The sequence below is a fragment of the Ursus americanus genome, chromosome 28 (assembly GCF_024610735.1).
Source record: "Ursus americanus isolate L20-20 chromosome 28, mUrsAme1.1.p, whole genome shotgun sequence".
In the NCBI taxonomy this organism is placed as follows: domain Eukaryota; kingdom Metazoa; phylum Chordata; class Mammalia; order Carnivora; family Ursidae; genus Ursus; species Ursus americanus.
The window spans coordinates 3,034,949-3,053,366 of record NC_142154.1 but is presented as its reverse complement, the minus strand read 5'-3'; the positions used below and the strand labels follow the sequence as shown (position 1 = coordinate 3,053,366).

Sequence of the window (18,418 nt, the reverse complement as noted above, 5' to 3'; positions counted from 1 at the left end):
AGATCCCCAAAAAGCCGAATATTCAACCAGATATTTGATGTGTGTCACTGCATTTTTCCTCCATAGCTGATTCTGTGTCCTGGCCTCTTCTCTGACTCCTATAGATAATTCTCTATCTCCACGAACAGTTTTTAACCTTCTGTTCAACACAGTGCCCCCAGCTCTCCAAATAGGATGTGTCTTCATCCTGGGAAAGCAAAGAGACAACCTCTTCATTCCCAACCGGCTCCCACCTCACTCCCTGTCTCTGTCAGTACTTCACCATCTTTCCAACACTCGTGATCGCCTCTGACTTCTTCAGCTCCTGTGTTCAGTTTCTGACACCTGTTCAGTTTCTGACACCTTCAATTCTTGAAATATATCCATATGCTAAGTAGAATGAGATGATCTCTTTAATGAGAAATTTTTACAAAGAACAGCTCAAGATATGTCCTGGACACATAGATTTATAAATATGGTATTCTAATTTTCAATAGGCTAATTATGACGTATGAAAATAACAGTGTGTGGGAACCCATCCGAACCAGTTGGCAAGAACCAAATGTGATCTCCTACCTTGTGCTCAGTGATGTCAGGTTGATAGCTTGAAATCAGGCATGATGCGAGCATTCACACCACAGAAGTTGGCAGATATTATAATTAGTGCTCATTCCTCAAGAACTTGTGAAGAGTTTACCAGCACACCACTGCACGAAAGGGTTACACACACACACACACACACACACACACTCACACACACACTCACACAATCCTATTGATAAGACAGTTTCAGCTTATTGATGGTTACTTACGATGGAAATGATCTCAAGAAGTTCCAGTGTCTGGACTCCTTTTCACAAAGTCTAAGAACCTTGGTTGGGCTTCTCTAATGTGTTTTTTATTTTTATTTTTATCTTCATAACTGGTGGTTGGTAAAGCTAGGATTGATCCAAATGCATTAGGGATTCCTCCCACGAATAAAAGAGTATTCCAGCTCTCCTGGGTTTATTCTAAAATCTTCCATTTACTTTTTATTATGTCGTATTACTTATGAGTTTCTTAATATTAATAATTTCATAGTTGTCCACTCTTGTACTTGAATAATAATGTCTTTTTAGACTCCAGATGACAGTTTATTCTTATATTTTGACCCACTTGAAATATACCCAGTGCCTTCAAGTCCATGCACTTCTCTCTGTTTCCACTTATTTTAAATAATACACACACACACACACACACACGCACACATATGAATATGCCTTATTTTCTTGACTAGATTATAGCTGCCAGAGGGGAAGGACCACCTCTGCATGTCTGTATCCCACTTGGTGCTTGGTAGACACTTGTTGACTAAAATACAGAGACTTCTAAAAGTTTCTTCTAAACTGAACACGCTTGTTGTCACAGCCCCGCATGTTCCATCATGTCACCAGCACACATTGCCCGAACACTGCTGTGTTGACGACCCGGGGCCCTGAGGACCTGAGTCAGCCAAGAATGTGGTGTTCTGTGAGCTCACAGGTTAATGAAGTGGACACAAAAAATTATGTAACAAGCCCAATAAAAGTCTCCCCATCTACAGAACTGCGTGGAAATTGAGGGGAGACCTCATGTCTGCATGGGTGCCAGGGAAGTGTGACAGAAGACGCAGCCGTGGAGTTGGCTCTTCAAGGTCGAGTGCAGGCTGGGGGGAAACGAGACCAAGGGTGTCCAGGCAGTGACAGGAGTGCACGCGGAGGCCCAGGTGGCGGGGTAGCTGGTCTCCCGCGGCTGGAGATGCGGATGCAGTAGAGAAGCGGAAGACAAGGCGGAGAGGAGACATTGCAGTCAGACTGGGAAGGACCTCAGATGTTGGGCTTGTCCCTCCAGTGGCTGAGGACACCGAGGAAGGCTTGTGAGTAGGGAAGTGAAATGTAGCGTTTTTAGGCACACGGTTCTGGCTGCGGTGTGAATGGCGCGTTGGCGGGGGGGGGGGGGGAAGGAACAAGAGCCCGGGAGAGCTTTGTAGAGGACGTTGGAATAAAACCAAGGAGAATAAAGAAGCAGTTGGGTAGAGAAGGGTAGACAGAGGTGGGCGATGGCTAGCATAGATGTTGCGGGCAGATTTGGTGACTGAACTGGTAAGAAAGAAGCAAAAAAGAGGGGTGTGTTCAGTGGCTAGGGCTGGCGATGATTTTAAAATGAATTGGGGAAGGAAACACACATTTGGGAGGTGACTTGAAAGGGAGGGAAATGAGTCTGTTTTGAGGTGTGTGTAGTTGGAGGGCCTATCAAGGCATCAGTAAGGAGTTGCAGCTCGGGAGAGACTTGCACTCAAGTTAATTTTGGGAAGTGTCAGCATTTAAGCGGTAGTTGAAGCTATAGGAAAATGAATACCGTGATAAACGAGCATATGTTGTCCCTAGCAGTTTCTTTGAAAGCAGGAGGCTTCCAGTGAAGCAAAATCACAATGGCGGCCTGGTTGTGGAATATCCCCTGGTCCCTCACGGTGAAGGGGTCAAAGAGCCACAAACTTCCAGTTACAAAGTAAATAAGTCACAGGGATGAAAAGCATGGCACAGGGAATAGCATCAGTCATCTTGTAATGACTTTGTGTGGCGGCAGAAGGTGACGGCACGTATCGCGGGGCATTCAGTGATGTATGTAGAGCTGTCTGATCACTCTGTTGTGCACCTGAAATGAATATAATATTGTATGTCAGCTCCACTTCAAGTAAAAAAAAAAAACACAGAAAATGGAGCAATTAGGATTGCCAAAGGAAAGGAAACACAGATAGCCACTTTAACGCAAGTGATATGTGTGGGTGAGGCCAAACCATGCACCGTAACGGAAACCGTGCAGAAGCTGTAAACTTAACAGCTAGGCTGACAGAAAGAAGGTAAGAGCAGGCCAAGAGCTGGGGACACCGAAGTCAATGGTGCAGTTCCATCTCAGGGTCTGAGACCTGCTGGTGATGCCGAGGGAGAACGCTGGGTCCTGGGCTGAGGTCGAGTACGAGGAAGATCATGCAGGCCCACTGTGGCCTTAAGAAGATTGGAAAGCATGACTGTGAGAGACTATGGACTCTGGGAAACAAACTGAGGGCTCCAGAGGGGAGGGCGTGGGGGATTGGGATAGGATGGTGATGGCTATTTTGGAGGGCACGTATTGCACGGAGCACAGGGTGTTCTACGCAAACAATGATCATGGAACACTACGTCAAGAGCTAATGATGTACTGTATGGTGACTAACATAACATAATAAAACATTAAAAAAAAGATTGGAAAGCACAAGGTGAACGCACATCCCTAAGAGCTGAAGAAGTACCCAGCTGACCTGCCACAACCATAATCCAAGCTGAGAAAGGACACAGAGGGGAAGGGAAGGGATGCTTGGACCTCTGGGAGCAGAAGAGTCCAGAAGATATGAGTCTTAGAACTGTGGCCAAACTGTTGAATACTTCTCAACACCAGAAGAGGGAACAGTGAAAATGACCTTGAAACACTGCCACCTCCTTACATTTTCCTAAAAGTTCAGAAAAATAACTATTTAAATAGGAGCATCAGCAAGCCCCATACAAAGCTACTGTAAGATAAAAGTGTCAGTAACATAGCAATGTCATGAAAATTTGGCAGGTGAAAATATTACTTACTCTTTTGAAATGAGCTAAAAGAAATTAAGAAATACATAGAAACAAATTGGAAACAGAAAACCCCAGAAATGAGGTGAATAGTTAACAGAGGGATGTGAACAGAAAGAGCTGACATGGTTCAGGAGAGAACCAGACAACTTATGGGAAAACTTCACAAGCGGAGAGTAAACTAGAAAGAAGCGTGATAAGAGAAATGAAAGAAAGGAGGAAATTGAAAATAATCAAAGAGATATAGAAAGAATTCAAGTAAAAATAACAGATATGAAAGAGAAAAAAATCCAACGTGTAAATATTAATAGAATCCCGAGAAAAGAAAACCAAAACAACAGAACGAGACTATAAATAAAATCACCATGTAACATCAATCACAGTATTGAAAGGGCACACCACAGCCCTGGGAAAATGGACCCAACACAGCCAATATTGAGACATCTTCTGCTAAATTACTGGATTTTAAAGATAAGGGAAAATGTGTTTGTGTATCCAGACAAAAAGCCTCAGTCACTTACTAGGGCAAGAAAATCGGATTAGCATCAGACTTCTCGACAAGACCACTTCGTACTAGAAAGCAATGGAACAACATATTTAGTAAAATACAAGAAGGAAAATGTGCGCCAAGGATGTTATATACTGCCAAGGTGACCTTCAAGTGTAAAGATCACAGACAAATTATTGCAGAGTTGCAAAAACTCAGGGTCTCTTGTTCCCCCGAGCTCTTCCAAAGGAATCTACCAGATTTCTGTAGAAAAAACAGTAGAAGCTTTGGATAAGGTTGCTGCTTTGTGAATTGTAATTAATGGCACTGATTTGGTTACATCCTTTCTTTCTGAGTTGGGAACATTCTCTAATGGCACCCTACATCTGAGTGACACAAGGTCATGTAAGACCTCCATCCAGAGAGGCGGCTTATGAATGATGCTCCCGTTCATAATGAGAAAAAAAATCATATACTTATCATTAGAAATGGCTTATGAGTAGAGACTGGCAATTGTGTAACTCACTGTTATGTGAAGTAAAATTAAAAAGTTGACGTTAATTTTTGGGGCACCTGGGTGCTTCAGTTGTTTGGGCAGCTGACTCTTGATTTTGGCTCAGGTCATGATCTCCAGGTCCTGGATCGAGCCCCATGCTGGGCTCTGCACTCAGCAGGGAGTCTGCTTAAGATTCTCTTCCCCCCCCCCAAATACATACATACATACATACATACATACATCTTTAAAAAGAAAAAAAGACATTAATTTTTATTACATGGGAAACTCCTAGATGATGATTTGACTTGGCTAAACAAATAATAATTTGATAAATGGTAATTTTAAGTTATTTGTTCAAAAGCTTACAAAAAGCTTTTCTCCATACTGAAAAATGTTAATAGTTCAGGGCTTTCTGTTAAAGATGACAATAAAGGATTTTTTAAAAAAATTCCATTCCCCTCCTTTGAAATCCAACAAAAAACCCACAAGGAGAACGGAAGAGCGGGAACACTCTGTCTTCAGTGAACAATGAGATGGCCAGAATCCCAAACTATAAATCATGGGACACACCTGCCAAAGACCGTAAGATCTGGGCCAGAATGAGAGGGGAAGGCTGGGAGCTGGCAAGCATCCCTCGGGCACCGAGTGCGGTGTAGATCTCCCTAGGGCGACGTGCGACAGTCCTCCAAGGTCTCTTCAACGGTCCTGTGATGACAGAGGGCAGACGAGGGCTCAACCGTGAGCTGCCCCGAGAATGTCCCCACGGAGCCGCGGGGCAGGTGGCGCCAAAGGAGACATGGCACTTGTGGGCCTCCCAGCCAAGGAAGGCTGCCAGGGATGAAGTGGTGGGAAGAAGGGGCCGCAGTTGCTGCATTATTCCACAGTGAGCCAGTTGTGGAAGACGCTCTTCTCTGAGTCACACCAGCCACTCGAATGCCAAGAGCTGAACAGACATGTGGGCAACAGAAATGAAGACGTGGTGCCAGAGTGTTGCACACCCCAGATGTAAGCTGCCCTTGCTCATTCGCTGCCTACGTTGTTCGCACACAGCTGCACTCAGCTCCAGCAGAAAACCAACACAGCAGCGGCAGGCAGGCAGGGCACGAAGAAGGAGAAGGAGGACGTCAGGGTGCAGGGAAAAGAAGAGTGAGCAAGAGTCACAGGAACGATGGTAATATCACAAAGCTATTACCCAGGGAATTCTTCCAACAGATAGGCTCTGTATTCCCAAGGAAAGTATGGTCATGGTGTCTGGAGGGAAAGTAGCTTTAGAATGAGGTTTGAGCTCAAAAAGAGATTGTAAGTCAACAAAAGGAGAAGACAACTGCAACAGTGAGGGGCAAAAAAAAAAAAATACACGGATTACAGACCACAACAAAATTAAAGAAAATGACAGAACACAGAGACGTGTACAGGCTGGAATGCCCCATCTCCGTGTAAGGGAAAGAGCACAGATGCATGCTGGTTTCCAGAGGCAGCGATGGGTGTGGAAGGCAGAGAGGAGGCCAACCCGAGCGCATTGGCCTTTGTGAAAAGAACAGAACAAATGGCACAGAAAATGAAAGAGAAAAATATTCAGAGATAATAAAGGGGAATTTATTAATAACAAATAATAATTAAAACTTTCTTTGATAAAAGCTTTGGTCTGTACATCATAACGGCATACCATGTGCCCAGATAATATGACCCAGTGTGACATAGCCTGCCGACGGTGCAGGACTTCATGGGTAAAGAAAGAGCCCACAGGCGTCTGAGCAGAAAGGGCAAACAGATACACAACAGAAACTCCCTGTTTGGCCACACACATCTTCACAGTAGCATCCTCGAAGACAGTGGAAGAGGGTCTGCGTGGTTCGAAGAGAAAGAAAGTCTGACCCAAGTATCTGCTCCTTTTGGTGTTCTTCATGTAGAAAGGCATCAGGGAAATACAAATCAAAACCACGGAGATCTCACCGCACACCTGTCAGAATGGCTAAAATCAACAACTCTGGAAACAACAGATGATGGCGAAGATGTGGAGAAAGGGGAACCCTCTTACATTGCTGGTGGGAATGCAAGCTGGTGCAGCCACTCTGGAAAACAATATGGAGGGTCCTCAAAAAATTGAAAATAGAGCTACCCTACGATCCAGCAATTACACTACTGGGTATTTACCCAAAGGATACCAACATAGTGATCTGAAGGGGCACCTGCACCCCAACGTTTGTAGCAGCAATGTCCACAATAGCCAAACTATGGAAAGAGCCCAGCTCACCATTGATAGATGAATGGATAAAGAAGAAGTGGTATATGTAGACAATGGAATATGACTCAGCCATCAGAAAGGATGAATACTTACCATTTACATCGGTGTGGATGGAACTAGAGGGTGTTATGCTAAGCAAAATAAACCAGTCAGAGAAAGACAATTATCATATGATCTCACTCATATGTGGAATTTAAGAAACAAAACAGATAGACATAGGGGAAAGGAAGGAAAATCAAAACAAGATGAAATCGGAGACAAACCATAAGAGACTCTTAATCACAGGAAACAAACTGAGGGTTGCTGGAGGGGAGGTGGGTGGTGGGATGGGGTAGCTGGGGGATGGGCATTGAGGAGGGCACGTGATGTGATGAGCACTGGTGTTATATAACACTGATGAATCACTAACCTCTACCTCTGAAATTAATAATACTCTATATGTTAATTAAATTGAATTCAAATAAAAAATTAAAAATAAATGAAAAAAAAAAAAGACAACGGAGAGGTGGTCAGAGAATACGTGTCCGTAAGCCCATCGCCAAAATCCTGCAGGGCCAAGATGACTCCGCATAAACACGCAGATGCTGACGAAAACGATGGAAAGTGAGTAATGAGTTCAGTTATGTGCAGGGTTAGGGCTAATCAGCAGTCGCATCTCAGAACAGACTGTAAATATCAGAAATCCTGACATCACCTAAGTGGTATCACCCGGAGGCTAACTGGAGGTTCAGGAGAGGGGTGGGAGGACTGAATGGTCTTATGTCCTCGTCCTTCTTAGCAGGGGCCAGTGCCTTCTCTCCTAAGTCAATGCATGTCATTAAAAACCACCATCTAAATCCCCTGTTGGCTTCTTCAGTTTTCTTAACATTATAGGATTCTTTAGGAAATTAATTGTTATGGCAAAAAAAAACCAACTCGGATGTTCAACAAGTCCTTTAATTCTACTTTACTTCCCTTTTTTCTAATATACCTAATAAAACTGCATTACATTTTTAAATTAAAATTGCGTGTACACACAATGATTATCAAATATCGATGTTATGCACACACTGATGATCAAATATTTGTTATTTTATGTAAAGTAATTTGAGTGGTTTTTAAAAATAGTACTTATCTGTTTCTTGAAGTCTTGGTCGTGGGTGTGTATCTTTTTTTTTTTTTAAGCACAGTCATCTTACTATATAAGTAAATAGCTAAAAAATAAATCAGTTATCAATGACATTGCCAAAAAAATCCCCGTAACAGTAAATTACTGGAAATTAATTACTGTCTCAGAGAGGAGGAAAGAGGGGAGGGAACTCCCTGTATTATAAAAGATAAGTCCAAAAAAAAAAAAAAAGACTTGGGGCGCCTGGGTGGCACAGCGGTTGGGCGTCTGCCTTCAGCTCAGGGCGTGATCCCGGCATTATGGGATCGAGCCCCACATCAGGCTCTTCTGCTATGAGCCTGCTTCTTCCTCTCCCACTCCCCCTGCTTGTGTTCCCTCTCTCGCTGGCTGTCTCTATCTCTGTCAAATAAATAAATAAAATCTTTAAAAAAAAAAAAAAAAGACAAGTCACAGAGATGAAAAGTATGGTGTGGGGAAGACAGGCAGTAATACCGTAACGATGTTGTATGGTGACAGGTGGGGACGGCACTGACCGCAGTGAGCACTGAGTACCACATAGACTTGTCCAATCTCTGTGTTGTATGCCTGAAATTAATGTAACATTGTGTGTCGTGTATACTCAAATTAAAAAAACGAATTATCAATAAGAAAGAAGAGGGGTTCGAGCGTAGGCAGTGGCTCACGTACTGGCACAGCCACACGTGGGACCCCTCTCGTTGTGCCGTCGGAGACTTGGCTGTTGGCTGCGTTGTCTGCAGACGCTCCATGTGACAGGTGCACAATTCTCGTTGCAGTGTTCCGTCAGTTGTGGTGTTGGAACCCAGCGGAGAAAGCAGGTGTGTCAGAGGCTGACAGCCAAAGGCCGGCGCGTCCCCCTCAGTGAGACGATGTGCCGGGACCTTCCAGGGCCCCCTCTCGTAAGGTCTTGCCAGATGTCTGCGTGCAGTAGTAAGTATGTACAGGCCATGCTCCAGCGGATATGCTCATTCTGTTCCTCTCGTCCGATGGCTTTATTTCCCATAAAGCAGCACATTGCTAATCTGTAGGTAAAGCAGGTCAAGAAGAACTCAGAATCGTTCGAAACAGCCACCAGTAGAATATGGAATATAAGATACCGTTCGAAGGAAAGTTAGTGTTAAGAAATGTCCACCCAACTTAACAAATGCATCTGTTAGGCTCCCTCACTTGCATTTAGACTTCCCTCTGTCCTTCACGTGACCAGGATTTCTTCCTCTTACAATTCGGGAGTATTCCTTGTAGAGCTTAAGCCGAACTACTATCCAGTTTACTTCGCCAGTGCTGCATTTGGGTCCATTCCAGTAAGAGTAGAAGAGCTACGTAGTTTTAAGCATTTGGGTATCTGTTCTTGTGTATAAGCTACAACCAGCAAGGATGAAAACAGAAATTATCATTGGGTTCTCAAAAATGGTAGTTTGGGCGCTTCTTCAATTAATTCTAAATAACAAGCTTCGCATAAGGAGTTAATCGTATGGCTTCATGATATCCGAAAGGTAATATGCATGTCGGACTCCTGTTTATTTTCAGTGTACGTGACAGAATATATGTTTGCACATATGCATGTGTGTTTCAGCTCCCTGGCCTGAGCGACTGGGATTCACTGAAGGAAATAATATCACTATGCTGATTAGACGTCCTTCATGTTCATGCTATCTGATTTACCAGGGCATCGCGTGTTTTTCCCCATTTCCTAAGAATCCCCTAAAAATTCACCATGGTAGCTCTGATTCCCTTCTCTGTTGGTGCACTTGTCTTTCATTGCACTGGGACTATCAAGGCTTGTATGGCATAATGTCCTCTGACTTTCCTGTCCCCTTCACCTCACTTCTGCCTGCCCCATCTGCTCCCCAGGTGGGAAATGTCTGGGCCTGACCCCTGCATTACTGAAGGGGGTCTGAAGACAAGAAAGACCCAGCCCACTTGTGCTGTGATCGTTAGTCTCTCCCAAGCATCCACTTGTAGATAAGCTTTCTACCTGGTGCCTGGGGTTTAAGTAAAACCCATCCTGTTTGGAAGAGTGAGTGTTGCTGGTTTTCATTCTGACCATTTTGATGTGCAGTGGGGTGGAGGGCGGGTGGGAGAGATGTCTTCAGTACCACACGGTCCAGTTCTACCCCTGTCTGCATCTCCCCTCCATTCCCTGCCTTCCACCCATGGCAGACATTGACCCCTTGCTTGAATTCCTTGTCCCGCCATATCTAGCTACTGACGTTCTTCTTACTCCTGAAAGACCAGCACTAACACTGCCTTCCCCAATAATCTTTCTTGGTTGTATTAATCTCTGGAAGGTAGTACAACCTTGTGGCTAAGCTAAGTCCTTAAGTTACAATCCCAGTTGTTCCAGTCCCTCATCCTGTGACATTAGGCAAGTTACTTAATCTCTGCCAGCCTTAATTTTCTCCTCTGTAAAATGGGAATAGTCATTGTATCTACCTCATAGGATTGTTCTGAGCACTTAGAAACAATGCCAGGCATGTGCTAAAGCCTCAAAATTATTAGTTATTTTTAATGCTATCCTTTTAATTCCTGTTATAGCTTTAAGATAGATTAAAATGTCATAGAGCAACTTGTGCTGTATCTTGTGTCCCACAAGGGCCGGAGATTGTATGGGGTAGGTTCACGGTAGTCCTGGACTTCTCTCCACATAGGCCCCCAGAAGTGCTTATCACAATGACTTATACCCATAAAAATGCTTTTCAAATATGTCAGACCTGAATTGTCTTCAGATTGTTGCTAGAAGTCTACCAGTCTTGGTTTCTTTTTTGGTTTTTAAGATCTATTAGAGAGAGGGCGCACAGGCGAGAGGCGCAGAGGGAGAGAAGCACAGACTCTGTGCTGAGTTCAGAGTCCAACGTGGGGCTTGATCTCATGACCCTGAGATCAAACCTGAGCCAAAACCAAGAGTCAGACACTCAACCGACTGTGCCACCCAGGCGTCCCTACTTGGCTTGGTTTCTAATCAGGGAGCTGAAGAATAAAAAACAAAACCAAAACAGAAATGTAGTGTTTATTTTAGATTAAAAAGAATTTTTTTAAAAGATTTTATTTATTTATTTGACAGAAAGCACAAGCAGGGGAGCAGCAGGCAGAAGGAGAAGGAGAAGCAGGTTCCCCAGTGAGCAGAGAGTCTGATGCAGGGCTCGATCCCAGGACCCTGGGATCCTGACCTGAGCCGAAGGCAGACACCTAACCGACTGAGCCATCCAGGCACCCTGATTTTAGATTTTTTGAATTATAGTTCTAGGCTTTTAGGTTTCTGAGTTTTGGTGAATAATTCTTATTTTTTGTCCAAGTACTGAGATCAAGATGGTTGGGGAGGGGAGGCACCCAGGCATGCACTGTGTGATTGAAATGTCAGGAAAAGATATGCTTCATCCCCTTGCCTGGTTATCTTGAGCATACTGACTTCTCTGCAGCTCTTGGTCTGGCTCTTGGCTCCAGCCCCACATCTGCCTCATTAGCTCTCCCACCTCCTCCACACACCTTACACTTCAGAAGAGAATATAGCCCCTGCCTCCACGCTCCCTGTAGCTTCTTAGCTTCCAGGGACACCCACCCTGCCTGACATAGCTGCAGCCATTGGAAACCGGGCCCATCTTGGCAGCACCCCTCTTGGGATTGGATCATCAGTCCTACAGCATCCAATGGCATATGCTCATTCATTCATTTATTCATTCAATAAAGAGTAAGACTTCACTCTGTACCAGGTGCTATGCTGTGCCCTAAGGGTAGAGATGATCTCTCTGCCTAGACCTGCAGAGTTTTCAGTGTCAGATGATACCATTTCCTTATTAATTCTTTCTGCATTCATTCACCAAGTGCTACTGTGTTTTAGATGTTGCGATCCAAAATGGAAAAGATGCGTTCTCTTGTCTCTGAGATATCAGAGTCCAGTGGGAGAGAACTATATATAAACAAGGCAGAATGGTAAGTGCCATGGGTGCCATGACAGGAGGCAGGAGGCAGTAGCTGATGCCCTGGGGGAGGGGGACATCAGGAAAAGTTTCACAGAGGAGGATCCCTTGGGCAGAGTTCTGGGAGATAAGTATCCATTCTCCAGGCTCACATGGAGGAGGACACAGGAGAATCTGGGAGAAGAGGGCAGTGTGGACAGAGGTAAAGCATGTCAAATGGAGTCCTATGTCCGGAGAAACCGCCAGAAATACCATGGGATTAGAATATAGGTTCAAGGTTATGACAAAAGGGAAAGCTTGAAAACTTAGTTATGGAGAATATTAGGACTCCATGTTTAGGAGTTTTGATTTTATTCAAGAAGGAGATGACACAGTCAGATTTTATTTTTTTATTTTTTTTATTTTATTTTTTTTAAAGATTTTATTTATTTATTTATTTGACAGAGAGAGAGAGAGACAGCCAGCGAGAGAGGGAACACAAGTAGGGGGAGTGGGAGAGGAAGAAGCAGGCTCCCAGGGGAGGAGCCTGATGTGGGGCTCGATCCCAGAACACTGGGATCACGCCCTGAGCCGAAGGCAGACGCTTACTTAACAACTGAGCCACCCAGGCGCCCCGAGATTTTATTTTGTTTTATTTGCTCTGACAGCTGTACGGATACACTGGATAAATGCAAAGGTGCAGGCTGGGAGTCTGGGTGAGGGGCTGTGGCAATATCAGTGAGAGAGCTTGGCGGTGGATTCTCACAATGTTTCGGCTATCCTGCCTAAGCGCCTCGAGCTGGGAGCTAAGGGACAGGGACGGGGTGTGCTTGTATGTGTTTAACAACAAGCTCTGGGGCAGAGGGGTGGTGAGGAAGGTGGGTAGCTACTATTGGTTATCTTTGCTGATTTCTGTGGTGTAAGTACTCCCATCACGGCCAGCTACAGGTGACCAACGTGACATGGTTGAATGCAGAGTTGGGGACAGGTACTCACAATCTCACTGACCTGAGAGCCAATGAGAGGTAGGGCCAGCACACTACCGGACTGGGAGGAATCACAATGATTTTCTGCTTTCTGGCTTGGGGTAGTTGTGAGAAAGTGATGCCATTAACTCAGGGAATATAGGAAGAGGAGGATACTTGGGATGGGGTGGGAGGCAGACATAATGGCTTTTGATTATAATATTTTAAACTTTAAGTACCAAAAAGAGATTTCTGATAAGCAGTGAATAATTAGGTCTGGAGCCCCAGAGAGAGGTCCAGACTAGACAGATAAACTAGACAGATAAACTAAACTAAATAAACTAGACCTGATAAACTAGACAGATAATCTAGACAGATAAACTAGACTAGATAAACTAGGCCAGATAAACTGGACCAGGTAAACTAGACCAGGTAAACTAGAATGATAAACTAGGCCAGGTAAAGTAGACAGATAAACAGACTAGATAAACTAGGCAGATAAAGTAGAGCAGATAAACTAAACAGATAAACTAAACCTAATAAACCAGACCAGATAAGCTAGATAAACTAGACTTGATAAACTGGATTTGATAAATTTGATTAGATAAACTAGACTAGATAGATAGATTAGACTTCATAAACTAGACCAGGTAAACTAGACCAGATAAACTAGATTAGATAAGCTAGGCCAGATAAACTGGACCAGGTAAAGTGGGCTAGATAAATTGGATCAGGTAAACTGGATCAGATAAACTAGACAAACTCAACATGGTTAACTGGACCAGGAAAACTTGACAAGATAGACTAGACAAGATAAACTAGACCAGATAAACTAGACTGATAAACTAGATAAGATAAACTGGACCAGATAAACTAGATAAAATAAACTAGACCAGATAAACTAGACCAGGTAAACTAGACCAGATAAACTAGGCCAGGTAAACTAGACCAGGTAAACTAGACCAAATAATCTAGACAGATAAACTAGACTAGATAAACCAGGGCAGATAAACTGGACCAGGTAAACTAGACCTGATAAACTAGACAGATAAACTAGACCAGGTAAACTAGAATGATAAACTATACCAATAAACTAGACCAGATAATCTAGACAGATAAAATAGGCCAGATAATCTAGACAGATAAACTAGACTAGGTAAACTAAGCGAGATAAACTGGACCAGGTAAACTAGAATGATAAACTAAGCCAGGTAAAGTAGGCCAGGTAACCTACACAGATAGACTAGATAAACTAGGCAGATAAACTAGATAGCTAAACTAAACTAGCTAAACTACACAGATAAACTAGACCAGATAAACTAGACTGCTAAACTAGACTAGATAAACTAGACTTGATGAATTCGAGTAGATAAACTAGACTAGGTAAACTAGACAGATAAATTAGACTTCATAAACTAGACCAGGTAAATTAGACCAGATGAACTAGGCTGATAGACTAGACCTGCGAGACCAGACCAGATAAAGTAGACCAGACAAGCTAGACAGCTCCGAGTTGCTCATCGCACCCTCAAGGTCATCCCAGGAAAAGGTCGGAGCAGGAAGAGAAAGTAGCCAAGCGCGACACCGGAGGGGTAGCCGCAGCGCGCCATGCAGCGTCAGTGAGCGGTGGCTGGAAAGGACCTGGTGAGGGTTAAAACACTTGAGCGGAGGGACTTCTTCGAGAAGTGGGTGATTAAGGGTGCCGTATGTCTAGAATGGCCACGTAAGAACACGGAAGGGAGAGTTTGTATTTGTCACTAGGGGGGACGGACCATGGGTGGCCTTTCCCAGAGAGCGTTTAGTGGGGAGCTGTGAGCAGAAGCCAGATGGCGTTTGGTTGGAAAGTGCCCAAGAAGCAATAAGCAGAAGCCATTGTCAGGCTGACGTGGCATTTACATTAGCCGTCTTCCCTGGGGCTGCTGGGCCGTCAGGGCTCATTTAGCAGCTCCTACCTGCAGCACCCCTGCGTCCCCCCTCAGCTCCCCTGCTTCTACCCTCAGTGGAGTCTGGAGAGAGTCCAACGTGCCCAGGTTCTTGATTGAGCTCCAAATGAGCATGCCGGCTCTTCAGCGTTAGTGGAGGGAACGGGAGCCAGCGCCAGCCCAGCAGCCTGGGGGTGGATTCTGATGGGGGTGGGATTGCAGCAGGGTTCTAGGAAGGCTTAGAGGTGGCATCGCAGCAGAAGCCCGTTCGGGTGTAGCCGGAGGCATATGCTGGCGAGACCAAGTGTAAATATCCAGCCCAGATGGCTTGGGCCAGAAAGCTGGCCTGGCACCAAGGCTTACAGCGATGGCAGGGACAGGATTGGAATTCAGGCAGGACACAAACAAGCAAGGAGCAGAGACGCAATTGCTGTAAACAGCCTCGGGGTCCCAGGGCTGGCCTCTGCTGGGTAGGGCAGGCTGGCAGAGGGGCCAGAAGGAGGACCTCTGGAAGAAAGATCTTTTCATTTTCTAGAAAAGCCGGAAGATGTGGCATTTCTCATATCCAGCACAGCGGGAGAGGTGGAGGGATGGGTCGGTACCCTTGCACGGCCCGCCGCCCCTTCAGGAGGAGGCCAGAGGTACCTGGCCACTCTCTGCAGAGTAGAGGATGCCCTCCCTAATCAGGCTTAGCCAGTGCTGTAGTCTGGGGGCATTGTCTAGGGGCAGGAGGAGGCAGTCACCCGAAACCAGACCAGTTCTTGCCTAAGAAATGTGTCCAATGATGTCATGCTCTAGGCACTTCTCCAAAGGAGCCCACAGGAGTCCCAAGAGAGGAATTGGTCCAACCTGTGGAACCTGGCAGCCTGGCAGAGCCTGAATTCCAGATCACTCCCCAGGCACACCTGCTAGCTCACCTGCTCTGTACCCAGCATGAGCACTCGCGAAAGCAGGGTTGGGAATGGAGCCATCCAGGGTCACAGGGTTGACCTTCCAGTGAATGGGCATGTAGCCAGAAGGAGCAGATGGCCTCTCATGTGGCTCACCCAGCCAGTTGGGCAGCTTCTTTGCCAAGGCTGAACACTGCCCATCACCTTTAGACTCCTCAGGCTGCCTTGGAAGGAGTCAGGGCCCCATCTAGTTTAAGCCTCAGGCTTAACTGAGAAACATCTGGCTACCAGTGGACCTAAAGGTAATTAGAACCCATGTCCATGATTGCTTTTAGGGCATCGGGATGTTATGTGGGCCTATACTGGCCTCAGGTCATCCCCAGCCTGAACCATTCAGCTAGACCAGTGTGCTTCATTGCCCATGTAGGCTTCTGCATCCCAGTAAGTGCAGGAATGTTCCAGCTATGACCTCATCTTTCGCAGCATGGCTACCCTGAAATAGGCTGTCTCCTCACATGCCTCAGTTGCATAAATTCAAAAACCTGAGTTTGGCCCCGCTTACATTGTGATTTTGAAGCTATCCACATGCACGTCCATCTTTCCATTGTCGGCCACCAAGGGACCAATGACCAGACAGGGTGTTCCCCTAAATCCTTGTAAAGAATCGTGAGTGATCTGTGTAGGGGGATGTGCACATGTCTGTGTGGATACCATGCTCATGTGTGTGAATGTACACACAGGCACACATACCCTGCCTTGTGACAACGAGAGGCCACTTCGAAGTGTTATTAAGGTGCAACCAGGTAAGTGAAATGAGAAGTAGGTAAGGAATAAGAAAGGAAGACAAACAGGGTGAATACATGATTCTGTCTTGAATTGTACACTCCTCTTATGTGTGGACACAGACTTGGCTCTGAACTTGCCAGCATAACAGCGATCTTGATAAAGCAACCTGGTCAGTGACCCAGTTTGGCGTGCATTGGAAACGAACTAAGTACTCAGGGTATGATGATTCCCGAGGCTGAGGCCAGAAAGAAATCCTCCTTCGGTCTTCTTCCAGAAGACACCACATGCTGAACAGACTTTGGCGGGGTTCGCACAGAGAACGCAGATGCCGATTTCTTATTCTCCCTTCTCTCTTGACCGGTGACATCCAATCACGTTGTCTTTCAGTAAAAGAAATGGGGTCAGGACCACCTTTCTCTGCTGACTTGGTTTAATCCAGTGGTACACCTGGGGGCAGGACTTCTCAAGCTTTGCTGCATATTTCAGACACCCGGAGAGCTTAACCAAACTCCCGTGCCCAGGCCGCACCCCGTAAGTCAGAATTTCTGGGGATGGGACCCAAGGCATTGAGATTAACAAATAATAATACAGGTGCTTCTAACAGGCAGCGAAGTTTGAGAGCTGCTGCTTTAGTGGATACTGAACCTCTGGTTCAGTATACTGGTTGTTAAAATATGGACGTACTTGGGGCGCCTGGGTGGCTCAGTCAGTTAAGCGTGTAACTCTTGATTGCCGCTCAGGTCATGATCTTAAGGTTGGGAAATGGAGCCCTGCATCAGTGCGGAGCCTGCTTAAGATTCTCTCTCTCTCTCTCAAAAAGAAAAAAAATATGGAAATACTTCTCAGATGGTTGGTAAACCGCCTCTGTCTGCACACCCTTGCTATGCACATTGCCAAGTATTTCGGATCGCATGTCTGCCTATAATAATGGATAAACTGTACCTTTGCCAGCGAATCCATACATTTTCTGCCTGCTTTTGAACAGGCAACAGTACGTTCAACCTTGTATGCCGCCAACGGAAAGAAGATCTGTATGCCTCAGGCGCTGAGGGTGAGCTTGACATCCCCCACAGACTGTACCCAACAGGGAAGGGCGTGTGTGTGGCCAGTCATCCAGCTCCACTTAGAGACGAGCTGAGCAGCATCCGCGGGCAAGACCCAGGACAGTAGTCCTGACCCACCCATCACGTGTCTGCGGAATCTGCAGGCCAACTCCTTACGCATGTCCTTCACCAAGAACATCTTCTGTAGAAATTGTGGGTTCACCTCTGTTGTTTTCCTGAATGCACTGGTACCCCTGCACGCCAGCAAGCATCTAGACCCTAGGGGGCTCATGAGCCACCCAAGAGGACTCCAGGAGTTATTCTGGAAAACCAGGGTGTCAGTAGACACACCATAGCTGCTGCTGCGGGCCTGAGAGGGCCGTCTAAGTGGAGACTCAGTCTGATTCTTCTCCTGCTGTACCCCTGCGAGTGCTTCAACCCGCAGGACCTATAACCGGGATCCTCCGAGGTAATGAGGCCCCGATCCCACGACCGTTTGAATCTAGGAATATCTTCAATAGGAGTCCAGTCTCTCTCCCTTCTGTCACCGCACGCTGCTTCCGGGTCCTCCCTGTCCCTGTGGACCTAAGCGTATCATCAAAGAGGGACCAGGTTTCCACCCATCCATGCCTCCCTTCAGAATCACCCCGGGACACAGCAAGGCCTTCGTGCGGGTTCCTCTCCCGGAGGAGAGACCTAAGGTGCATCCTCTTGGGGCCGAGGCCATTCCTGGAGCCCACATCCAGGAACAAGCTAGAGCCAACCCTGTCTCTCACTTCCTCTCGGAACGCCCTGCTGTTGCTGGCCGGACCGCCCGTTGCCAGCTCTCGGGGTCGCGGCGGCCGTGCGTGAGAGCGGGTTGTGTGCCCACTACTGTGCGTGCATGTGGTGTAAACGTCCAGCCGAACTTTCATACTCCCCGGATGAAGGCACTAGCATTACCCGCATTTCCTAGGCAGGGAGACT

General features: G+C 45.9%; 1 protein-coding gene across 3 annotated transcripts in view; it reads left to right on the top strand.

Annotated features, from left to right (window-relative positions):
- ADAMTSL3 (ADAMTS like 3) overlaps window positions 1-18,418 on the top strand; it is a 331,627-nt gene that overhangs the window by 250,218 nt on the left and 62,991 nt on the right. For all 3 annotated transcript variants that reach the window (XM_087856588.1, XM_045813117.2, XM_045813118.2), the window contains exon 20: window positions 8,730-8,883. In XM_087856588.1, the coding sequence (XP_087712714.1) occupies window positions 8,730-8,883 (154 nt within the window). The remainder of the gene's footprint in view (window positions 1-8,729; window positions 8,884-18,418) is intronic.